Genomic DNA, 26,386 nt, shown 5'->3' with positions numbered 1-26,386 from the left:
AGTGACAGTTCATATAAGGACTTCATTTGTTTACAAATCATTTTTCCTGTTTACAAACTGTTTTTTCTGTTTACAGATTGTTTTTCTAGTAGTTGGGTTTTTCTCTAACAGTTCTAAGGATTAAATGGTTTATGGGTTAAATAGTTTCTTGTTTTTAGAGATAAGTTTTAAGTTGTAACTTCTAAGAAAACAGCCTGTGACATGTTAGCCAGAAAGAATATTAGTAGTTCTTGCCTAATAGCTCCGAGACATGCATGCTGCAGCTACAGTGATACATGGCCTCATGCAAATTAACCCCATGCTGCCTTCTGTCACCTGAATTGCAAAGGGCCCTTGCAGATGGGTGACAGACAGCAGGTTGCAATTTCTAATAAAGAAAGAAAGGAGGAGATGTCACAGTATGCCATAGTACAAGCTGGCTTGTACTGGGCAATTAATTCAGATATAAATAAGAAACCCAGCTGGTTTCATAAACTGGCCCCTGGGTTGACAGACAGGAACCTCAACTAACTACGTTCCATTCTCAGCTGCAGATATCTCACTTGTCCAGGAACTGGGCCGTGTCAAAAGATCAGACTAATGAGCTATCCAGTCAAACTCCCTTTATAAAGAGGGGTTGAACCATTAAACGCTCTCTGTTGCCACATGAACATCGGGTGTGTGGTTGTCTCTGTCTCTGACCCACCACAGGCGTGTTTCACTCAGCGTTCTCCCTTCATAAAGGACAAGAACAGACATAAGCAGCACCTATAGATGTATTTTGAGTTACACTGCTAAGGGATGCTAAGTGGGATGCTTTGTGCATTAGATGCTTCCTCTCATCTGGAAAATGTTAGATTTGGGAATAGAATACTCTGCTTAATATCATATAGAATTCCAATTTTACACAAAAATTGCTATGAGAATATAAAGTTATTTACTGTTATTTAATTCAAATATATTTACTCATTTCCTGGGGGAAATAATTACCTGCAATAATTACTATTGCAAAAGCAGCAAATCCATGTTCATCCTTTCCTTCCACAATCTTAGCTCCATATTCAGGATTTGAGAGGAAAACATAAAATGATTCCTGTCCTTCAGGCTCATCATCATCAAAAATTTTTATGGACACCTGGCTTTCAGTTTCTCCATCTAGCAAAGTCAGAGAGATTGTCTGTTCTTCAAAATCTTCTCCTTCCATTGCCCATGTGAAGTTTGATTTTCCATAAACATTTCCAAAAGGATACGAATCTACTCCACTCTGTGCACTCACTCCCCCAAAGGTTTTAACAGTAATTTTAATATCACCAGTAAATCCCTTGGTCCTTCTGATCTGAAGCACTGCTGTGTTGGAGATATTGTTGCTTGTATCTTCTTCAACATAAATGAACTCTGGCCCCAAACTTAGTATTCCATGATGAATATCATTAGCCAGGATATTAATTGTTGCAACACTGAAAGCTGGATTCAAACGTGGACTCCAGTCAAGGTTCACAGGCTGAACATCTAGAATTTCCACAGAAGTCAAATTTACAAAAAAAAATTCTTGTATTTCAGACACAGTGTCATCAATTATTGATATTTCTATCACCGCATTTGTCTGAAAATGTAAAAACATAAGCTCTCCATTGTAGATGGGTATAAAGTCTTCTAGTGGTTTGGCACTTCCTGGAATGGTCTGATATGTCAGTTTAGTGAGATTACTTTGAAAACCAAACAATCTTTGGACATGTAGTCTGACTACCTGGACATCTTCTTCAATTGAAACTAATCTTGAGTTAAGATCAAACTGGAAGATCCCCATTGGCTCAATTTTAGCTATCGTAAATCCTGATCTGAAACAGAAACAACATCACATTGAGAGAGAAATACAAATAATGAAAAGCATGACAATCAAGCATAATAATTTTCAGTGAGCAATCAATAATGAGTGTAAGAAAGTGGCTTAAAAAAATGTGTAACAGTAGAGGGAAGAAATAGAAATCATACAAAGCAAGACATAAAAATGTTCCCTAAAAAATGCTTTTGTAATGTTTGTGCAGCTCTCCAGAGGCTTAATGCATCCTAAGTAAGAACAGGATACTGAGTAAATGATACATTAAATATGGTCTTCCTGACAAAATGGAGAGGCAAAGGAAAGTAGATCTTCCTACTATGGACATAATACAGGAATATAATACAGCCACTGCAAGTAATACCAGTTTTAAACACTGAACAAACCTCCTGTACCGAGGGAAAGCTTTGAAGTAGAGGGATGCTTGAAGATCTACAGTTTTAGCCAGGAAGCTAGAGAAGGACAAGAAGTTATTTTAAAATATACAGTAAGGCTTTGAAATACTGCCTCTTTACAATATTACCCAAAGTACTTTTTTTCCAGATCTGAGTCTTGCTTTCATTATCAATTTAAGCTGTACTTTGTTCATATTAAATATATTCCCTTCTTATTACAAAATATTAGACTGACTCTGCTAAATCTTGTGTCATCCCCTTCTCTCTAGAACTGAACCATTATTGAATGCCAGAGGCATTCAAATGGCACAATTACAGTGAGTGGATTTGGCTAACAGATGAGACTCTTCCACCACTTAGGAAGCCAAAAAACCTTCAACGTAATTGTGAGCTTTACGTCTTGTGGGATGCAGTCTTAAGTTTTCTAGGAAAGGTTATTCTCATACAGTCAAGGTATTTGACTTGCATAGTAAACATGTGCTTGAGGACTCAAGTCCATAGGATGGACAAACCTAGGAGAAAGAGTCAGTTTGAGGAATTTAGGCATCTAGTTCACTCCTGACTTCAGGAGTGAATCCTTCAGATTTGCCAATTCAATTTTAACATGGTGACCTTTCTCCCTACAGTGTCACTCTATGCCCATTTTTTATACATTTTCATCTTCAATAAGGAAGAGTGGAAGTAGTTTGAAGAACAGATAACAATTTAAGTGAGAAAAAAAACTACATTGAATGTAATGTTTTAATTTTTCAGAATAAAAAGGGGGATTAATATAAAATTTTAGAGCAATTATTATTTAATTTGATTCCTTTTAAATAACAGTTGTCATCTAAGATCTTCTAAATATGGATTTTTAGGGACACTGAAAATTGACAGTTTATTTCATTCTTCAGCTTCCTGGTTAAAACTGTTGTTCTTGGCTCTTCAGCCTAACTGTCTTTCCTAACTGTCTCTATCATTCTAGGTATCTCAGACCCCAATGCCAGGAAACAGACTGGAACTGAAGAAAAGCCTCAATTCCGGGCAGATCAGATCTGCAGTACTGACATTTGTTTCCATGTGAGATAAGACATAGAAATTTATCAAAAAAGGAACTCCAATTTGCTAGCTACCAATAATTTAATATGGATTTGTATGAGGTATATGCCTCTATACATGTCATAATTCTTACAGCACCAGTGCAACTCAAAAGTGTAAATAATATCCTTACCTCAGGCGAGCCCCACCAGACACATTGCTGTGTACTGCTGTTAAAGTGATGGCAAATGTCTCAGATTTATTTAGGCTTGGAGTAGCCTGAAATGAAATGACTTTACTTTCCTCCCCAGAGGAAAATACAACAGTACCTGAAAGGAGAATGATTGAGTCAGTCAAAATCACGGAATGGGAATTCTATTTTTACCTGGAAATACACTGACATAGGGACTTTAGTCACAATTCCACTCTACTGAGGTGAAGAAATCTTCATGATAAGGGTCTTTCCTATAGAAAGCTGTCCTTCAGGGGCATAGCATTGTGTCTACGAAGAAAAGTTGTTTTTTTTTCTCATAAAGTAAATATGTCCCTTACAGATAAAAATTGGATCACACAATTTCATTCTAATGACTCTTCATTAATAATAGAAACATGCAGAGGTACAAATAACTAAAAGGTGTTATCATCATTTAGGCAGCTGTCAAAGCTGTTGTCCTTGTAGCTGTACATAACTTGTTGCAGCAATTACTCACCAGATGAAGGAGTAATATTGCCTAGTTTAACAGAGTCAGTGACTAGGTCTGGTGGGCATCCTGAAATCCAGCTAACTATTACAGAGCCATAAACTCCTCTTCTGGTTATGACAGCATGGCCTGTCCCTGCTACAATATTTGTAAGTCGTAATATCACAGATTCAAAGCCAACCTGTAGAAACATTGTAGATTTTATCAGAAAATGGAATAAAAATTGACAATAACATACATGAAAGCATAGTACCTTTTGTAAAATGGGCACCTTACAATAATGGCACATGCATATAAAAAATATATATGTGCATGTATCTATGGACATATGAATATGCTCTCTTGAAAGAGCTCATATGAGCTCTTTAATAATACTTGCAAGTTTTAGATTTCTGGCAACTAGATTGCAGGGAAAAGGAACAAGTATGAGTGACATTTCAATACTGAAAACACTGAATACAACCTGTATCTCTTGTTTAGAAGAAAATAAATCAAGACTGCCCTCAGTGCTCACAGGTAATAACTGTACTACTGTCTCTCTACATATATAGATATATACATATAATTAGGTCTAACACAAGTTATTAATTATGTATCCAGTGAAAAGTAAGTTGTTGCCTCATGACACTGTACACAAAATTATTCTTGCTACTGTGATCTACTTTTCTTTTTCTCTGAGCAGCAAATAGAGTGAAGATAATTTGTATATTCTAAAAGCAATGATAAATGGATATATGGTAGTATATGGTATACAATGGTAAACTGTATACAGAAAGACTTAAGTTTCATTGTAAATTAAAAACCACAACAATGCTTCAAGATAATTAAAGTCATTAAATAAAAACTTCAATAAAAGTTTAGAGTTAAAACCTCATCATGCCTTTGCCTGACATAAAAAAAAGGGAATGGCAGCACACATACCATATCAAAGTAGCCAAATTATCTTTTCTCACTCTCATACAAAATAGACAAATGGAAAATTTATCACTCAATGATTACCAAATTTACTGACATCTGCATTAACACTCAACATATATTCCATCTCTTTTTGCACGTAATACTGAGTACATGCTATTATCTGCTTTGGGGTTGGCATACTTATAGAAACATTATCCAGATTTACTTATTTTCCTTTAAGTCTTAGAACTCCCCTTTCATGTAAATATTTACACTACTTACATTTTATAGATGAAGAGGCCATTGTATTAAAATGTTTCTGTAAGAATTTTTATCAGAGGAAAGAATAACACACAGTGCAAATAATTACAGGAATGATCTCTTCCATCATACTGATTACAATGAAAACTTCAGTGAGTTCTTATAACAGGTCTCTTCTGCAGTGAAGTGTACCTTTCTTCTGTGATAGGAACATGACACCACAACCAGGCTACTGACCTGTGAATTGGCAGCTTCCTCAGGAACAAGCAGCACAGCAGACTTTGCTATTCCTAATATTTTAGGCACATCCTTGGCACTTCCTCTAACCAGGCTTACATTAGTCAGTTCCAGAGTAAAATTCAAGCTGACTAAAATAAATGCCTTTGAGAGAAAGAATTTAATTAAAAAGATAGAAATTTAATTCCACTAAAAACATACAATCCAACAATGCAAAATAATTTAAAAAGCAACCTGCAGATTCTTGTTTGCTTACATACAAAGCAGCATTTTCCAGATAAGTGTTTTGTTGATTATATTTCTCAAAGAATTACAGTTAAGCCATCAATATAGTGAAAGTAATCTGCCAGCAGTTTGCTGGAATATGAATTTGTAAAGCGACTATTGCCATTTTAAAAAGTTGTATCTGACACTCTGGGCCTTGGTTTGATTTTAATCCTTAGGATTAAAAATATTTAAGATGGTTGCATCTTAATATTTAAGAGCATGTAAGAGTGGATGTAAAACTGTAATAATAATGATAAACAACATGGAAACACAGAAGACTGCAGGTACATTTATCATCTTCATTGGTCACAAATGACAAATAACTATTTACAATCCAAAGGAACTTAAGAAAATATTTGCATTCATATAATAAGATATTGAACTCATAGTAACACAAAAGAACAGTGTAAGGAAACCTAAAATATTTGAACACTTGCATAGCAGTGATTTTGCAATTATTATCAGAAGATTTGATATTCAAATACAGTTCTACTCCATAAAGAGGAAATTCATAACACCAAAACTCTATTTCCTGCTTCTTCAAAGCCGATACTAGCGAGAGTGTTTTATCTTATTTGTATTGTGATGAAACACATGGAAACAACAGATATCATAGGAGCTAAAAGAGTAAAACACACCTGGTTGTTTATTGGCACTCTTTTCACTTCAAAGCTGGCGCCATCCTTTATTGTGAGGAATCCCACCTCATTCTCGGGTTCAATTAGTGCTTCATCATGAAGGGATATGACACGGTACTCAACCATTACTTCTCCAAATGACCCAGCATGCCGAGTTACATTAATCTGAATATACCGATTCATGGCATTTTCTACCAACACTGACTGCTGATCAGAGTACAGGGCAAACACTCCATAAGGATCATCATTTGCAAACACTGTGATCTTTGAAATTCCTTTCTCATGGTCTAAATCTGCTCCACCTTCCACTGAAATCAGCTGTACCTCATAGCTTTCATCCAATTCTGGAACATCATCAGGTAACAGGTAGATAATTATCTCAGCTGTACTCTGCTGGTCAGCAATGATAACAGATCCCTCTGTCTCAAGAAAGTCACCTGTGATGTCAGATTCACTATGTATTTCCCAGTAAACCTGAAATTAGTATAGAAAATGCAAAATATAAAAGAAAGAAAAATTACCTCCAAAGTCAGAAACTTGTAAATTCAGGTTTCAGTATAGACAGGATATGGAACAGACTGCTTATAAGTGGGTAAAATAGCAATTGTTTTGGGTATGCATAGGAAGAATATCCAGTCACACAGACTATCTTTCAAAAGAGTGTGTTATTTCATTACCAGTCGTAAGAATATAAATATTTCCTTTTTCTAGTTTCAGAAGATTTATGGAAAACTATGTGGAATTTATGAACATCTTTCAAAAAGTATTTCTCTTTTCTCACCAAAACAACCTAGCTGTTTTTTCTCTTTCCAGTATTCCTCGCATAAGAAAGGAATGAACTCTCATTAAACACAGCAGATGTTTCTATCAATTGATCAATTTATTTTAAATTAAATTATTTCCTGTTAAAATGCTGACTTCTAAACAACTTCAGGTAAAAAACCAATGTGCATGATGGTTCAGAAAATTCTGATTCTGTCTAAAAAAGTAAAGTGCAATGACATTAAAGACAACTCACTATGAAAGTATTGTCTTTTCATTCTCCCATCAAAAGAAACTGGGAGAGAAAGAGAGAGCAGTATGGCAGTATTGAGAGCAGTATTGTTTTTCTTTTATTTCCCCTGACCAGGGAAGACTGAATTTTACTCTCCAAACCACAAGTACTAGGCCTAAGCCCTTCCTAAATTGAGTCCAAAAGGCAACATTAAAAAAAAAAAAAAATTGAGAAACAAGCAATTGAAAGGCACAGAATGAGATATTTTTCCATACATTGACACCAAGGACGATTTCAGATTACATTGTTTATTAGGAAAAGAGTGAGAATACCGTTATGTTCCCCAGAATGCCTTGAATTCGTTTGACAAACAGTGTAATATTTTGTGGCCCTTCGTCTCCTGAGGGTTCTGCATAGATACTCTCAGTTAATGATTCAGGAGCAAACTGTACAATTCCATTTGGATCACCAAACTTCTCTACCTGTAAAAAGGTAAGCAAACATTTAAAAAACTAGAAATGTAGCATGCGTTGTATTCTTGTTCAAACTACTGAGATTTTCACTGCTAGATGCTACAGGGGCACATATCTCTAAGTTCTAAAAACAGCAGAGAAAATTCTGAATGTCCCTTTTTCAGTTTTCAGTTCCCCTGTCCAAGAAGGAAAAGAATAGAGTTTTATTTAAAGTGCTACATCTGAATATTTTGATTCAGGAAATATATTTTGATGAAGCAGGAAATGCTCAGGCAGCTTGCACTAGTATACAGAAACTCTTCTAACACTATCAGTTTACAAGCTCAGCACTATGGCAAAGAGAACTCATCCACATCCATCTGCATGAGCCATTAGCTGCAAAAAGAATTTGGGGTAACATAACTTCCAGAAGGGGACTGTGGAAATAAGAGCTAATTCCATCAACACCTTACAGACCAGATAATAAATAAAAATACAATTTCTAGGAGAGATTTTTTTGAGGGTTTCTTACAGCAGCTTTATAAATACTTCTTTAGTTGCAGTATCCCTAGAGCACTGATTTGTCTGTGATAGCTCCCAAAAACATCTGTATTTCTCTTGTACTGTGAGAAGTCAGATTTTTCTCCCTTCCTCTGAAGAGATGTCAAGAGTGACAATGTCCTACTTGCAACTGCTGAGGGGTTGGAGCCTTGTGCTGTGTGGGCATGTCCAGATCGCTTTTATCTACCACACACACAGATGGTTGGTGCAGGCCAAGTGGTCCAGCATGGAGAGTTTGTCCATCATTGTTTTTCTGCTGTCTCAGGGTTTGAAGAGGAGTGTGTATGAAGATGATTGGTTCATCATTGTTTTTCGTTTGCTCAGGGGAAAAAGACATTTTGTCTTTGTCTCAGTGGAGTTTTGGTGTTGAGCACCTTTTTGTGCGTAAAACACCCTCTCTATTGTATATCTTTGTCATTAATATTGTTGCTGTTACTATTTGTTTTTCATTTCATTGTTGTTTTCAAGTAAATTTTTCTTATCTTGGCTCAGAAACTCTGCTTTTTGTCTCCCTCTCACGAGAGGGGGTAGGGGAAGGGAAGCAGTTGAGTGGTGTTTAATTTCCAGCTGGGTTTAAACCACAACAGATGACAAAGATATTGACACATAGAAATATGGGCTCAATCCATGCTCTCTCCAAAGAGAACTATAGAAAACTGCAAATAGGAGAGCCAGCTCACTGCTTTTATTCCAGTTTTTACTGATAGATTCTCTGCCCTTTTTCTTTCAGAACTGAACATAATATACCAAAATAGTACAAAGGTCAAAAAAAGCCAAATTACTAAGTAATCATTGTGATTAATTTTTAAAAGCTTTGCAAATATATAAATACCAATATCAACGGAAATCTCTGAAGAGAGAGAAGCGATAGTAACTTACTATTAATGTAATGCTGTTTGCCTTAGAATCTATTTCAGTTTCACCTTTCCTAAGGCTCAGTCGAATAATGAAGGTTTCCTGAACTTCAACTTCTTCATGAGGATAGATTTGTAGATTAATTATTCTCAGACCTCCTTCTCCTTCTTCAAAATAGAATGTTCCATTCACAGGGTCACCAATGTCACTATTCAGAGGAGACAAAATCTCTTCTGAATTGGGTCCCAAAATGTCCCAGTTAATCTATGGAAGAGATCAGTTTCAGATTTAGAGGGGTGATACATTATAACAGCATCCCAAGGGGAGAAGTGACAGAGTACCAAAAGTACTTAGCTATGTTTAAATCTTTGCTATTAATACAGGATACAAAATAGCCATAATTAATTCTTTGGGGCAAAATATAGAAGCCTTTGAAAAAGTAAAAATGTCAGTTTACAAATGGGAATTTTAAAGTGTTAGTCACAATGCCAGTCTATTAAATTCTAGATGTTAGTAATAGAAAAGAAACTAAGATTTCTTTAACATATAGCAAGAATCACTAGTGGCCACTGTCTATTTCTCTTCTCTTTCATGACTTCTTTTGCAAAACTTCATCAGTACTCATGATCAAAACAATTTCCCTCTGAAGTGTGATGTCAAGTCTAAAAATGACAAATATTTTCTATCATAAAAGTTTTTAATCCTTCAGATTATGAAGAAAATTATGAATCCTCCATATTTCTTCAGTCTGATTAAAAGCCACAGCATTTCCAGCAATTCCCACAAATTAGATTGCTTTTAAGGAGGTTATATTCAGGACTTGACAATTATTATTTTGTTAATTTAAGTGTTTTCTGCTTTTCTCCAATGACTTCTAGAAAAAGTCAAAGACTGAGGCAATTTTTATATATGGAGGAGTTCATGGCTTACAAGGCAAATTTTCCAATTATTTGACAAGACTGTGAAAGGCCCACCATGTTTTATATTTATATTTTCACTTTATAAGTGGCCTGTATAGAGTAAAAAAATACTCTACAAAACTCACAGCAAGCAATTTCCTGTACTACTACTTAAACTTGTAGTAGTACATGAGGTTAACTATAATTTTGAAGGATTAGGAGCTAATTCAAAACAATGTACACAATACCATAATAAAAGAAGGGAAGCAGGAGAAGAAAGAGGATTTTAAATGGGTAACAACACTTTCTGTTATACTGCAGCTCTATGCAATTCATGGTTACTAAAATGCTGTAATTATACAATTAGACATCAGTCACTAAGAAAGTTCTTAAAGCAAAATGAAGGAGCTTTTTGACATAGTCATTGAAAAACTTTCAGTCCTTTACAGGCAAGACCCACCTGTGCCTCCACCAACTGCCCAGTCCTTTCCACCACCAGGGACACCGTTGTGGTTGCATCAGGGTTGGGAAGAATAATTTGGCTTTGGTTGAGAAATCGGACCATGCCCTGGGAAGAGTCACTTTTTGCAATGGTGACCTGGCTCACCAGGTGGAGCCCCAGGACGGCTCCACCAGTGGCTCCTGTCAGTTGGATTTCAAATTGCTCTGCAAATTCACTGCACAGGAAAAAAAAAAAAAAAAAAAAAGACATTCTGAGATATCTGAGAGAAAAGAAATCATCTCCATAGGTGTAGTGCAGAAGATTCCTTCTAGTTGCATAGAATGGTGATATCTGAAATAAAAATATTTCAGATATCACCATTCTGAAATTCTATCATTCTATTTTCTACTAGTGTTAAGTTAAACAAAAATATGGAAAAATATTTTATTCTTCATAGCAGTACTGTTGACACCAACATTTCTTATAATGTAATTAAAAATCGTGCTTGATTGCATACTATTTAACAGGAACTATGAAACTGTAATATAACATCTTTTTTCCCCTTTAGGTGATTTTCTCCCTTAAGTTGTTTTTATAGCTCTGCAGAAATTTGTTTTTCAATTACAGCTCAATACACACATATATGTAGATTTTTTAGTGCATGCTGAAAAAGACTTAATCAGAAGTAAATTGCTGAATAAATATGTGAAAATTTCATTACCTTTCTTCATCATTTACAATAGAGATGTAAATAAAAGACTGGTTCTGTCCATGATAAAAAATTACAGTATTATTATGAATGATATAGTCAACACCATGAAGTGCAGAAATACTTCGAGAAAGAAAATCAGCTGTGACATTGCCATAAGTTCCACACTTCCGCAAAACAGGAATCATGATTAATCCAGCATCCTCTTCCACTATAAAAATAATTGATAAAAATTTATGTAATTTCAAAATTCATGCCATAGCCTTATCTTCCAAAATATAGAGAGAATTTACAGTAAACTTACCCTGTAGAAGGACATGCTGTGGATCAAATTCTATCATACCTTCAGCATTGTCATTTTTTGCAATAGTGACCCATACTGTGGAGATATTTCCTATTATTGGAGGTTGATCCACCTGTAGACCATTCTCTCTTACAGTAAAATCAAATCCACTTGCAAGAACATAAAAAGAAACCAATATAAAAATACATTTTAAACTTCTTGTGAAAGTATAAAGATGTGTGTGTGACAGTTTTTGAATTACTCCAAATAACTTTATTTTCTGCCAGTTACCACTGAAGATTTTTTTGTCACATTTCTTCATATTATTATGTTTGCAAGAATTATTACTAGAAATGTGTGTCTTTCATTTGTTCTTTCTCTTTCATCTTTTTAATGGAATTTCTTGCAACTTGGCAATTTGTATCTAATGTATGGATTTTAAGTTTTAATGAATCTCAATCAGCAACATCTTTATACTAATAAAGTTAAAATAATTTGGTTTACCATACCCCATTTTCTATTATGATTACAATTATAGCTGTCTTACAAAATTTTACAGTAAAACAGATGAAATGTCTAGCAGTGATTTATTCAGGTAGATCAAAATCCAAATATAGTTTGTTTTTCTCATTTATTTTTCTGCTTGTAAAAAATCAACTGGAAATTTTAACTTTACCTTCCTTGGAGTTCCACTTCAGTAATCATCAATGAAAAGTTTTCAGGACCTTCAGGAAAGTCATCATCATGAATTTCAATCAAAATAATTTTACTTTCCTCTGCTGGTTCAAACATTATTTCCCTTACTGTGGGAGTAAAATCCATTCCTTCCTCTGCAGTCCCATTTATTATCTGAAAGCAAAGATGCACTCTGCCATAGGATCCCTTGGAACGCACAACAGTGATGTTAACCTGAGGAAAAGATAATTTAAAATGGCTTTGTTTTCTGTTACAGTTGCCTTTACAAGATGTTCTAAAGTCACCTTTTCAATGGTTCTGTCAGGTAACGACAATATGATTTATCATGTACAGAGTACATGTAATTTAGCAGACAGCCACAGTCATTTTGGGGACCAATTTCTTTTCTTTCTGAAGTTGAACATAATTCTAGCAACAATACTGTTATCTATTAGTAATTTTATATAAGAAAGAGTTTTAATCCAATACCCATTTTTCATCTTCTGTTGTTAGTAATAGTTCACGGGAGAATGTAAACTCTCCATATGGATAATCACTGGCGGCCATAGTAATATTTGCTGTGCTGCTAGATTCATTTATGAGTCCTCCATCACTGATTCTGGTTAGTTGAAACTGGTAGTTATGCTTTTCCTCAGGACAGTTGTCATCTACAGCCTACAGGAAAGAACCAACAACAGCTAAAAGGATTTAAAACATTGCCAAAGAGAAATACATAAATTTTAGCCAAGATCCTAAGAAAATAAAAGAAAGTACTTGAAATCGCTACTGGTATCAGATATCTCATATACCTGTATTAGAACAACTGCTGCAGACTGCCTATCTCGCATGGTCAAGGTCCCCGATACCTCAATAAATTCTGTCTGATGAGGAGGTGTTATATTCCAATATATTATGATCTCCCCAAAAATCCCTGGGCCACGTACCAGGCTGCAGGTAAGGACACAAACACAGATTTTATTTTTACCTTTAGTATTTAATATCCAATACAGAGATAGTATATCATACTGTTGTGCATGGAAGGAATGTTATCAGCACTATGAAAGCTTGAGTTTTAATGTATTTCATCACTATTAGGAACATGAGAATTCCCTTTTCAGACATTTTCAGAACATCTCTGAAGTTCTTTTTTATTTCTCTGTGTTTGGAGGCATCTCCGTCTGTATTTTTACCAAGAGGTCTTTCAAGTTTCTTTCCACATGTAGCCCAAAGATAGGACCTGAAAACTGATATCTCTTTGTTCTACTCTGCTTTTCCAGAGATAGATTTGCAAAATAGAAGGGAAATATGATGTCAGGGTAATGCCAGGGGCAATTTGATCTATAAGGCAGATGTAGAATACCATAATACTTCTTTGAAATTTTCTGTGATATGTTCTGTCTGCTACTTGTCTAAAACCCTATTAATAACATAATGCTTGGATAAGTCACAGTAAAGATTTGTCTGCACATTCTGCATATAACACAATCTTAAACTATTTCTTGCACAAAGCATTGTTTTATCTTTTGGGCTTCTTGGACCAGTACCAGAAGGTGTTCTGCTGCTTTATATTTGCTGGAAGTTCCATAATCTTTTTTTTTTCCAATGCTTCTAAGAATCTAAAACTGTTCATTCTATTTTCAGTTGACTGAATAAAACAAATACATCTCGTTTCCACCAAAACCCCCATTCCTATATTGTTTATGCTAGAATATAACAATTTGCTGAAATACTATTCAGGCACAAATCCTGAATCAAATTCTAGAAAGCATAAAGCACCTTCAAATGTCCCACTTTCTTACCCCTTTCCTTTGATTATGATCCTCTTTCCTTTGGTGCATCAATGTTGTAAATAACTTGAAGAGAGAGAGGAATATTTGGACCTCCCCATTAATACTGAAAATACACACGTGGTATATTCTACCCTTCCTTTAAACCAATCACCTAGTTTTTACAATAGTACTGATTACAGAAATTATGATAAAAGGTAGTACTCAATAAATTGCCAAATGTGGAATATCATAGCTTTTGAGATTCTGGGCTGTTGCTCTTTCTTTGAAAAAATGAGAGATGTACCCACCTAATAAGAGCAGTTCCATTGTAACTTCCTGAAGGTTCTCCAATCAAAACATGCTTGGATGAATGGGCTATTCCGACCACCCCAGAAGCTCCTTCATCTCCCATAATAGTGATGGTTGCAACACCTATGAAGAGAAAAATGATTCTCATGGTAAGTGAAAACTAAGCAATTTACCTTTGGTAAATTTTGTGACATGCATGGTTAAATATCGGCTTCTTAGAGGGCCTGTGAAATTCTCTTTGACTTCTTCAGGTAAGGAACTTCCCTGTTAGTCAGGGAAAAAGACTGACATTCAAAATTGTGACCAACTAGCTGCCCAGAAAATACTTAAGCACTGCAGACTAAAATAATATGAACAGACTTAGAATAGTTCTCATATAGAATATCTAAAATCAGAAGATACTGAATTAAGTCTTTTACCATTTACAGGGGATATCTCTGCATCACCAGTAGAGACTAGCTGAATGGTAAATGTTTCATTCCCCTCCAGCAGACCATCTTGTATTGCGTGTAAAACAATCAGTTTTTGGGACTCAGTCTGCATCATGTAAAGACCAGAAAGACATGGATATATATTAAATGAAATTAAACAAAATACAGTATTAAACCAATTATTTTTTAACATATCAAATGTTAAGAATGCTTGACTTTAGTATTTTAAAATATCACTTATTTGATCTGGCTGAAGTTTCTTCTCACAGATTAATAAGCAGTAAAAATTGTCTCTCAAACATAGCCGGCCACCCTAAAAATACTCTCAGTATTTTCAACTAAACGAAGACTGAAATTCCTTTGAAATTGTACTCACATAGGTGTTTTTTAACTTAGAGGAAACTTTCTGTAGAGAAACTGCATATTCAATAGTACACATATATTCTAAGGATTAACACATTATTAAGATTTGATACATTAGTTGAATTTCTGCCTAATCCACATTTTTGTCAGTAGGAAGTGGCAAACACATGGTATAAATTTAGTATACCATGCATACACAGTTTTATGCTTATACTCAAGCATATATAAATGTTCAAGACAAAATGTCAAAGCCTACCAGGAGAGAAATGACAGCAAAACTTTGCCAAATACTCATGATTTTACCAGAAAAAAAAAAAAATCTGTTTTTCAGCTGACTCAAAGTAAAGCAACCAGCACGCCTACTGATTTAAAAAAAAAAAAAGGTTATACTGAGAGAATATAGATTACGCTCTGTTAAAATACTTTTCTTCATTAAATATTTTGAGTTGACTGTAAAATATAAATATTAAGATAGCATCAGTATCCAATACTTAACTCTGACTTCAGAGTTGTAACCTGCCATGAAATATGAATTAAATAACACTGTCTATTTTGAAAGCTGTGAAGGTGCTTTTTGGGTTTTTTTTTAATCTGCATATTTTGAGCATTCATTTTTCTTTCTCACCCTTTCAATACAAATTTTTCTTTTTAAGATGCTTGAGACTTTAGTGGAATAAATGTTTCTGTAATCATTATTTCATTCAGTAGATTTCAATTCCTCTTTCTTAATAGTAAAAACAGTGGAGATTTGAAGAGCTACCTTCCTGATAATTACATTATGCTGCACTAAAAGAGCATGTGAGCTTTCCACTACATCTTGAAAGAAGTTTGCATATTCTAACCCCACCATTTCAAACTAAACTTTTTCTAGTGTATAATACTTAGTAAGCCCCTACTTCTATCAACATGTAACAACCATCATACAAATATATACCAGTAGAACGAAGTATTTATAAATCTAATAGTAAATAAGTTATTGCAATGTCTGAAATACCTCACTGAAATGAAGGGTACCATTTAGAGGGGTCAGATCATATCTGGCTGCTTCCTCGAGAATCCATAACACTGTAACTACTCCTCTTCCTCCCTGACTTCGACTTACATTCAGCAAAACAATTGCAGCAGAATCATCAGGTGTCTGAGGTTCCTTCACAGTTACCTGATGGAGAAAGAGAAGGAGAATATGGGAAAGGCTGTTTTGAAAAAGTCAAAAGCTGCCCTGATAATGTCAAATGAGATGGATACATGTTTAAGATAAACAACAGAAAACATTATAAATGACAATTCAGAACAACAGGAGTGAAAATAGATAGGAATGTAACAGGTGTAAGGAGAGTCTTGAATTCTGGTAGCAAAGACTAGTCATTCAAGTGATTTCTGTATGCACTATGATCCAGAACAATTACAGACAATGTCACCAGCAGGCCCAGCACCAGCAAAAGGGAGAGCAGAAGCACTGCAAGAACTAAGATGAGATATGCTTTGTAATTTCTTTCCAAATTTTACTTTCAGTAATGCAGATTATTATACAGACCATCAAAAATCCTACCTAGGATGTCCTGAATTGTTAGTATAGTGAATTAAATTGATTCAGTCAAGCAGAAATCTGTATTTATGCAGCAGCACTTTCACACTTCAGCAGATGTTACTACCATCCTACACAGCTAGATGAAGACAAGCACTAATAGGATTTCAATGAAATTACATCTTCCACTGCAGTGAAGGCTTGCAAAAAACAGCTATATGCTAGTGACACAAACTCACTCTCCAACTTTAGCAGAAATGAGTGCAGCTTAAATCAAACTCACATTCTTTTCTTCAAACCTGAATACCCCAACAGGAGAATCATTTGGTGGAATAGCGACAGTTACCAGGGTGTCATTCCCAAGTCTTGCACCACCTGTTACCCTCACTAAGGCAATTTTGAATATCTCAAGGAGTTCAACTTCACTGTCATCTATGATTGTAATTTCTATTTCTCCTGTAGCCTGTAGAAATGTAAAAAAGAAAAAAAAAAAGCAACAAAGCTTCATTTATAATATTCTGTGAATTGTTTGAAAAAAAATTAAAATAGGCAAATTGTATCTAGTAATAGACAATGCTCACTTGTTCATTTTTCTTCTTGTGCTTGTATATATAATAAGAAGATATAATTTCAGTAGTGGTTTTAAGTCCATCAGTGCAAATCTTGTTTGTTAAAACCAACAGAATTGCTCTGTTTTGATACTCAGTAGAAAGTGAATGTTGACAATATTGTCAATATTCAGCCAAAATTCTGCACACTATGTATGTACTTCCCTTTGCGAAAGACCACTTATATTCACTTAGAATCAAAATCCCTTGTGTACAGTAAGTATTCTCAGGTGCAGCACGAAATTTAAAACTATGTGTAGAACACAGATAAGAAAACATACAGGTTTATTCTGAGAATTGATAGTGAAGATGGATTTTGCTACAAATTTTCAGTGTAAGAGGGTTTATTATTAGAAGTTATGTCCTCACTTGCCAAAGTATCAAAGACACATGAGTTGGTCAATGGTTTTGAATATTCTGGTTTTCCATGTTAAAAAACTGAAGCTGGGAGAATCATTCATATACATAAAGCCATAAATAATATTTTTTTAGTGAAAATTCTGCTAGAGGAAAAAACACAAAAAATCTTAAGCTGGTAACCAAAAGTCAGGTAAGCTTTCAGCAAGTGAATACCTGCCCATCTGCAAATGTAAGGTTTCCAGATGATGGTGTGAAGTCTTCAAAGCTGGCAGTTGAAAGAATGGCTTCCCAGTAAAGAGTGGCTGACCCAAACCTCCCAGCCTGTCGAACAACTGGGAGTTTTAGTACATTCTGTGGTGGTGGTGCCTCATAACCAGAAACAGCTCCAGCGATACCCTGTGCATTTAAAAAGAAATTGCAGAGTGTCTCAACAAATTTTTTCATTTTTGTTTCCATGTTGACTTGCACTTAAAAATAAATGAAGAAATACATAACTACTTGTAAAATGGTCTGGCCTTAGTATTGACCTTGCTCTGAGCAAAAATCTGGATTAGATGACCTCCTGACATTGTGTCGTAGTTTGACATAGAAGTGAATTTTTTTTAGGAAGTTGGGTTAAACTAATCAGTGGTTAAGTTTGAATACTGGCACTTGGAGTGACTACTGAAAGTATGGATACGCTTCTGAGAACACAGGGGGTTAAAAGTAAGAACTTTCAGGAGAACTTTCTCTTTTAGTTCTAGTCATTAAAGAGTGCAGATGCTCCCCTGCCCAGCTACAGGCTGAGTGGGGGAGGGGAAGCTACGCAGCCTTGTCTAGGTAGGCTGAGGGGTTGAAAGTCTGGAATTGAGTCAGCTCTTGGACGGAAGGGTAGAGAGGAGCGGAGATGCTTTTGTTCCCTCCCCCGCCCAAGAGAGAAAGAGACAGAGAGCTTAGCGGTACTTGGAAATTTGCTGGCAGAAGAGAAAGAGAAGGGGGGGGATAGTGCTTAGTGTGGGAGGCGGTGGAACACTAGACTGAGATATCAGCCGTCTAAGGAGTCTGAACGTTTAACTTTTTCTAGGAAATGAGGGCTTTTTAAAAGTATTACTCTTCTTTAATTTGTAGTAGAAGAGAGATGGTCCAGGACTTGAAATGTTAAAAAAAGAAATATTTAGGTAAGAAGAAATGATGAAGTAGCTTTTGGCTAGACTTTTTTTGTTAACTATAGACTAAACTAAAATCTCTTGCAATAGAGACTGTATTTTAGAGGGATGCAGTGGTGACCCAGGGAGACTTGTTTCAGCTTCAAACAGCACAAGAATAGCGAGAAACGAAGAAAGCTGAGAAAAAATAATGATACTTTCTGTCTTCGGGAAGAAGATGAGTCCTGTTTTTAGACCCCTCGGCCCTAGGGGAAAATGGGGGGGACTGTAGTCCCAAGATGAGAAACTAAACTGTTGTATTTTTAGGTCTGTGGTAAAGCATCTTTAAAAGAGTCTTATGAGCAGTTCGTCTATGCATAGTAGTGAGAGCACTGTGACATAAAATAGAGAGTGTCACACTAGTAGATTTTTTTTTCTGGGCGGTTGCCATGTGTAACAGGGAAACACAGGGGGGCAGCTGTGTTTCCTGGGGGGTCTGTGGTGCAAGAGAGACTGCTCTCTCCCTTAATAGTTTAAGTATAGATTACTTGAAGAGTGATAATTTGATCAAGAATCCCAGGTAATGTTTCATAGCTGAGTGTTTTTAGAATTAGGAAGAAAAGAAGTAGTTTAAAAGGTCTTCATTCTAGATTTAGTTAATGTGTTTTCTGTATTAGTACTAATTTAATAAAGTTTTTTTCCTTTGTTATTAAGCTTAGGCCTGCTCTACTCTGTTCCTGATAACATCTCACAGCATTTATTTAGAAAAGGTACATTTTCATAGGGACGCTGGCATTGCGCCAGTGTCCAACCATGACACATTCCTTTTTACGACACTGTTTTCAGCACTGCCAGGTCCATAATAAATTTGGTGTATTATTCTCTTAAGAAAGAATTGTTTGTCTGATGTCTGGCCATTTTATTCAGAAAAATTTAGTATCATAAAGCCAATCAGAACACTTTCAGAAGTCATCTGAGAAACCAGACTGTCTTGCTCGAAAGCCACTTTACATGTTTTTCATTCAGACTTATTTACCTTTGTAACATTAAAATTAAATATTCCTCTGGCATTGTCATTTTCTTCAATTGTTATTTCAGCTATTTCTAATCCAAGCCTCTTCACACTTGGCTGTCCTTCAGATGAAGTGATCAGCTGCACATCAGTAATATTGATTATAAATCCTTCCTGTAATTCTGGAATATTATCCTGAAAAAAAGTTTTAAATTTCTTTTTTTTTTAATGATACATTGCAATGTAATACAGATGACTACTTGTAGGTTGTTTACTGCTCAAAACGTCTCAGCATTTGGGACCATATAACCAAACCCTGGCTTCATACCATATAAAGGATGAAAAGATACTTTTGCTGAGATTTTGAAATCAAAGCTGACAAATCAGATTCCAGATCTGCAAGAACAGTGGAAAGCAGTGTTGGCTGTCACCTGTTACTGCTACCTATGAGAAAGTCAGCTAGATCTCAGAAACCAAGCCATGACTTGAAAATTACTATCTCCATTCTAAATATATTTAAAGAATACACATAGTCTTCTTCATTATTATAAGTAAATTTTGGGATTATAATGAAACAAAGAATTTGGCTCATTCCCAGTGATGAGTATGCAAGTTTTTTTTTAAAGAGATGGCTGCAAGAGTCCCAGCACAGCCATTTCTAGAATGTTGTCATACTGCTAGTATAAAATCAGTACCATTTCCATTTCCTTAAAAGATACTAATAGTTCAAGAAGTTGTTAGGCTACTCACAGGCAAAATAGTGACTATGACTGAAGCTGTTGTTACATTCTCTGCCATAATTACTGTTTTCTTTTCCAGTATATAGTCCTCATTTTCTGTTGCTCGGTTGGAGGGGGGGAGTTCAAAGTTTGGTGCAGTGCTCAACTGAACTGCAAGATCCCCAACAAATCCTTGTTCTCGAACAATTTGTAGAGTAACAGTAGTTGAATTCTCCTGCCCTATAGTAAGGAGATGGAAAAAATTGAAAATACAATTGTTTTACAATCCTAGAATATGCTGAGTTGGAAGAGACCCATCAGGATCATCAGAGTCCAGCAAGTGGCCCTGCACAGGACACTCCAAGAATCACACCATGGGCCTGAGAGAATTGTTCAAGTACTTCTTGAACTCTGTCAGGCTTGGTGATTTGTCCACTTCCCTGAGGACCTGGTTCCAGTGCTCAGCCATGCTCTGGGTAAAAAACCTTTTCCTGCTATCCAACCTATATCTGCCTGAACTAAGCTTCATGCAATTTACTTGAGTCCAAGGCACCAGGGAGTGCAGCAATCAGTGTCTGCCCTCCTCTTCCCTGCATAAGGAAGTTGTAACTGCAATGAGGTCTCCCCTCAGTCTACTCCTATCCAGGCTGAACAGACCAAATAACCTCAGCCACTCCTCATATGACTTCCCCTCACAGCCTTCACCATCCTCATGGCCTCCTCTGCATACTGTCTGATAGTTTATTGTATTTCTTATATTGAAGTGACAAAAACTGCTCCCAGGACTCAAGGTGAGTGCAGAGCAGAGCGGGACAATCCCCTCCCTTGCCCGGCTGGTGATGCTGTGCCTGATGCTCCCCCAGGACACGTTTGGCCCTCCTGGCTGCCAGGGCATTGCTGGCTCATGTTCAACTTGCCACTGACCAGGACCCCAGTGTCCCTTATCATGGCTCTGCTTTCCAGCATCTCATTCCCCAGACTGTCCATCCATCAAGGTTTGCGCCATCCCAGGTGCAGAATCTGGCACTTTGCCTTGTTAAACTTCATACAGTTGGTGCTTGCCCAGTGCTGTAATTTGTAAAGCTGCTTGCTAGATGCTAATTCAATTCTGCTCAGTGACACAACAGTCCTTGGATAATTCTAGGGCTTAAGCAGCTGAGCACACACACCTGGTGTGAACAGACAAAACAGTACCTATATCTGAAGATACTGTGCATTGAAAAACTGGATCTAGAAGAAGAATAAGATATGGAATATCTACAGCTTTATGTAAGTGTTACATAAATTATTACTTCAACACTTCTACTTTTATTCAGTTATCCTTCAAAACTTCCATCTCAATAATTTGCCTGGCCTTTCATGCCTAGGTCATCACCATTGATTCTAACAGAAAGTGGTACTGGGGGCAGTCATTCTGACTGTAAACATCACATTTCCTTAACTCAAAGAAGCTAAATAGACTTGTATCAATCAGGCTCAACAGCCTTTTGGGAAAGCAGATTTGTAATTTTATCCAATAAATGATGAAATACATAATCTGGCTAAAAGTGGTGCATTTATGGCTGGAGAAATAGAAACAGATAAAATGTAAACAGGCTTGTACTTCAAACTAGTTACTGTAACCAGGTATTATTTCACAGATAGGACTTGTGAATAATTCATTAAAAATACAATAGTTAAAGATTGGGAAAAAAAACCTGTGCAACCAGTTGAAGCTAGGAACCTTCCTTGAATCCTAACTTCAAAGTATAAATGTTTATAATGTGTAAAAAATCAAAAGAATCCCTTTATGTTACTTCCAGGTGCTAATAAAGGAGCAACACCAATTCACCTGAAATGTTAGAATGTTTTACCAGTGATAATATACTCTGATGGAAAAAGTATTTTTTGTATATCTAATTTTTTTAATATGGACAGAATATTAAATTGTTAGAAAATTCTAACTGGGTTGTTAAAGTTTGAATACCCCATCAGGTAGCTGTGGGAAGAGCCCCAAAAAATGCCAGCTAGCTCCCTGAGCCAGGAGAGAGGGAATAAGCCTGAGCATCATGGCAATCCTCCTCTGGCCAACTGCCTGGGAGATATTCTTCAACTTGTGCCTGGAAGGAAAACCAAATCAAACATGCAACTGCAAGCAGAAAAATAACACCTTTTTTGTGAAATAGCATTCATTCTTGCTCTGCTTCCTTCCTTCCCCTAGCCCTCTGAGCAAAAAGCTTCCCTTTTTGAGCCACTTCAAGAGGAAAGTCTTTCTATATAAATTATTTTAAACACTACAACAATCCCATTAAATGGGCAACTTCTGCTTTTTATATAAATATAAGTATTTTATGCATTAGTGATTTGCAAATTACCTCTCAAACAAAAATGGCAAAAGAATATTGATTTATGCAATGTGAAATACAGCAGAGTTGCATATTTTAAGGGATATTTACACTATAAATAATAAAATACTGCTGATATATAAAAAACTTTAATAAAAAACTGCTGATGTATATAAATAGAATATATACATTCTATATATATATGTATATATATATATAGAATGTATATATATATGTATATATATAGAATGTATATGTATATATATATATACATATATATACATATATATATGTGTATATATGTATATATATATACATATATACATTTATATACGTAACCAGAGTTATAATTTCAACAACGCTGACTTCGAAAAAACATACATTCTTTCTTAAGAATCAAGAAACAGACTTACCTTCTGGCTCTGTGATTTTAACAAAGAGAGACTCCATGTGCCATTCAATCACACCATGTGGAGAGTCACTGGGTAAAATGCTAAGTACAGCTCTTGCCCTTTTGGGATCAATAATAGCTCCTTTTGTGGTATCTTGAACATCCACAGTGGTAACACAGGTGAGTATGATTTCCACTGCCTCTGAAAGTTCTGCAACACTGTCCGCGAGAATTGTCAAAGTGATTGTGGACAGGGCCTGACCTTCTGAAAATGTAACCTAAAATTTTAGAGGGGAAAAAAAGTCAAATTTCTTCTCAGTGTTATTAAACCTATAGTTTTATTCTGTAAACTTTATCAGTTATAAAATGCATCTACATACACACATATATATCTTAAGGTTGGAAGGGAACACAAGGATTATCTGGCCCAATCTTTCTTGGCAGTACCACAGTCTAACCAAGATGCTCCAGCATCCTGTCCAGCTCAATCTTAAAAGTGTCAGTTTTGGGGAGTCCACAACTTTCCTGGGAGGGTTATTCAAATGGATGATTGTTCTCACGGTGAAAAATTTTCCTCTTACATCCAATGAGAATCTCCCCAGCAGTAACTTGCATCCATTACCTCTTGTCTTTTCAATGTGACATCCTGACAAACAGTCTGAACATAAGGTCTCCTCATAACCTTCTTCTCTCAAGGTTGAACAGTTCTCTCAGCCTTTCCTCATATAACAGACTTCCCTGTCCTCTGATCACATTTGTGGCCAAATGTGGCCACAATTGTGGACCCCACCAGCCTGCCCATATCTATTTTCCATAACGGGGACCAAAACTGAACACTGAATTCTAGTCATAGCCCAAAAAGTACTCAGCTGAGTGGGCTAATGACTGCTTTATCTCTGCTGGGAGTGGCCTTTTCGAAGCAACCCAGAAACATTCGGGTGGATTGCCTCAGTGTTCACTTATACTGAGCTTATTGACCAGCAGAATCCCCAGGTCCCTTTCCCCAGAGCAAATCCCCAGTCAGGATAGATGTCAGTGGGTACTCCACTCCTGGATTATGTTTTCCATAGTGCAACATTTTTTCCTGATTAATCTTCCTGCTAGGTGGCTCTCCAAAGAGTTCACTTCCTCATATAGTTTGGTATCATTGTCAAACTTCATTAGAGTACACCTGATCTCATCACCTACATCACTTATGAAGATATTAAACACTGTTTGGCCTAATATTGATCCCTAAGGGACCACACTTGTGATAAGTTGCCAGTTTGAAAAGGAGCTATTTACCACCACTTCCTGGGGACAGCAATAACTTATTAGTTTATTTAGAAGAAGGCCACAGTGAGCTGTATCAAAAATCTTGAAGAAATCCAGGTAGACTATGGCTTTTTCTTTTCTTATTAAACAGCCTTTATCTCAAAATTTTTCACCTTACTTTCTCCTCATCCTGCTGAGATGGGGCAGTAAGAGAGAAATAGTTGGGGGTTTTTAGACAGCTAAGGTCAAGACACCACATATATCCATATCAAAATAATGAACATATATTTATTCAAATCATTGCTATGTGAAAAAATGGGTACTCAACTTTTTTTTCCTTCTTCTTTAGATAAAATGACTGATACATGCTTTGTCTATCTATAGTCATATTTTTAAATTCAAAGGGCCTGCCACTTGATTAGGTCTTTCTCAACAAGGAAGACGTGTCTAGAAACACTTAGTCTACACATAATGTGTAGGACAAACAGAAATTTCCACTTGATATTATCCTTCTGACTCTTCTTGCATGCAAAGCTATGCAGTGTACTCATATGGTATGTAGCCAGAATGCTCAAGGAGTACTCTAACAATTTCAGTATAATTGTTTTGGCATCCTTGATTTCCAGTCCATTTATTTTTCTCTTCACTTTTTTTCAGGCTTTGTGTCTGCTACAGACAGCCAGAAGATGGAGGACTTTTATTTACAGAAACTGACTCCTGCCAGTCCTAAGGCATATAAAGAGCTTTGGCCATAGGACAAACTGGGTTTTAATATGGCTGGGAATCTAAAAGTCTCAGAAACATAGAAAATTGGGACTTGTCATATTCTGCTGGGCCACTTAAGTTGTCCATTGTATTGAGAAGGTCAGGACAAAGAGCAAACATTCCCAGATTCCCACCTATAACATAGCAACTGAATCTTACAGCAAGAAGATGGGAATAGGATAATACAGATACGTATCTTCTGTGCCATGACAGCATTGCAATAACAGGTTCTACAAGTGTTAGAGTGATATCGCTGTATTATGTGCCAGCCGAAAGTATAAACCACTTGAATCACAGGAAAGGACCAGGAAGCCGCAATTAACAGAAAAGTGGGGCAATCTAACATGTATTGTCCTTCTCACTCAGCACATATTTTTCTATTGTCTGAGACAATACAGTCAGTGCCTCCCCAATAATAGTAATATTATTAAATACCATTCCTGAAGCTGGAAATACATCACTTATGCTCCCATTAGTAATCCACTCTACTGTAACTCGTCCATATGTTCCTATTAAGCGTTCAATATTTAGGGTAATCAAGCTGTCCTGTTCCATTTCTTCAATTTGCTTAAATAAAGAACTCTGGAAAACATACAGCAGCAGAACCAAAGCATTATTTTCTTAAAAAGAGAAGTTTCTTTAGGGAACAGGATATTCAAAGGGGGGCAGAGAAATTATTCTTCTATTAAGTAGCTAAATGCAAGTCTATTGATTAAATTTTTATAACTTAATACTCAACAGGTCCAAATTTCATAAACACAAGAATTTGAAATGTCAGACCTCTTCATCCTAAGGCAAAAATTCAACAGTTTTTGTTAGTTTTTTTTTTTTTAGTACAGTATTTTATGTCCAAATCATGTGAAACAGATAAACATGTAGACTTTCAAGACAGACATATTTTTACTGCTGTTACTTTACTAATATTCATCCTCCCCATACAAGTCCAGATGCAATGTTTCATTTCAGTGAGGATTCTTCTGTGTTTTGTATCTTCATTATGTATTTAGTACATACATCTCTTTACATAACTTCTACAATATTTGATAATTTAAGAATCAACAACTCCAAATAATACTTTTAATCTGACATTTTATCCAAAGTTTTTACTTTGTTCAGGCAGATGTGCTCATCCTGTGGTGTAACTATTTTAGAGGAAAAGAATCTTTTCTTAATCCCCTTGATTAATCAATCAGTAGAGACTATGATGATATTGTATATGCCATCTGAAAACTAATTTTTTATGTTGCTGCAAAATAAAACTGATAAAATAATGGGTTATTCTAAATGTAAGGGGATTATAAAAACCTCACAACAGGGACAGACTGGAACTGAG

The 26,386-nt window shown here is 35.9% G+C and overlaps 1 protein-coding gene across 1 annotated transcript in view; it reads right to left on the bottom strand.

Annotated features, from left to right (window-relative positions):
• The window catches only part of ADGRV1 (adhesion G protein-coupled receptor V1), a 255,023-nt gene that overhangs the window by 156,175 nt on the left and 72,462 nt on the right, over positions 1-26,386 (bottom strand). The window contains exons 54-75 of the mRNA XM_054003522.1: positions 25,489-25,635; positions 23,057-23,312; positions 20,351-20,559; positions 19,625-19,795; positions 17,678-17,860; positions 16,780-16,959; positions 15,966-16,130; positions 14,597-14,714; positions 14,177-14,300; positions 12,909-13,047; positions 12,589-12,774; positions 12,101-12,333; positions 11,446-11,594; positions 11,154-11,352; positions 10,451-10,667; positions 9,116-9,355; positions 7,556-7,705; positions 6,230-6,703; positions 5,325-5,468; positions 3,939-4,110; positions 3,422-3,557; positions 970-1,817 (exon numbers count right to left, since the gene is read on the bottom strand). Of these exons, the coding sequence (XP_053859497.1) occupies positions 970-1,817; positions 3,422-3,557; positions 3,939-4,110; positions 5,325-5,468; positions 6,230-6,703; positions 7,556-7,705; positions 9,116-9,355; positions 10,451-10,667; positions 11,154-11,352; positions 11,446-11,594; positions 12,101-12,333; positions 12,589-12,774; positions 12,909-13,047; positions 14,177-14,300; positions 14,597-14,714; positions 15,966-16,130; positions 16,780-16,959; positions 17,678-17,860; positions 19,625-19,795; positions 20,351-20,559; positions 23,057-23,312; positions 25,489-25,635 (4,840 nt within the window). The remainder of the gene's footprint in view (positions 1-969; positions 1,818-3,421; positions 3,558-3,938; positions 4,111-5,324; positions 5,469-6,229; positions 6,704-7,555; positions 7,706-9,115; positions 9,356-10,450; positions 10,668-11,153; positions 11,353-11,445; positions 11,595-12,100; positions 12,334-12,588; positions 12,775-12,908; positions 13,048-14,176; positions 14,301-14,596; positions 14,715-15,965; positions 16,131-16,779; positions 16,960-17,677; positions 17,861-19,624; positions 19,796-20,350; positions 20,560-23,056; positions 23,313-25,488; positions 25,636-26,386) is intronic.

Source organism: Vidua macroura, chromosome Z (genome assembly GCF_024509145.1).
Source record: "Vidua macroura isolate BioBank_ID:100142 chromosome Z, ASM2450914v1, whole genome shotgun sequence".
Taxonomy (NCBI): domain Eukaryota; kingdom Metazoa; phylum Chordata; class Aves; order Passeriformes; family Viduidae; genus Vidua; species Vidua macroura.
The sequence above is the reverse complement of the archived record's forward strand: the minus strand, read 5'-3'. Positions and strand labels throughout refer to the sequence as shown.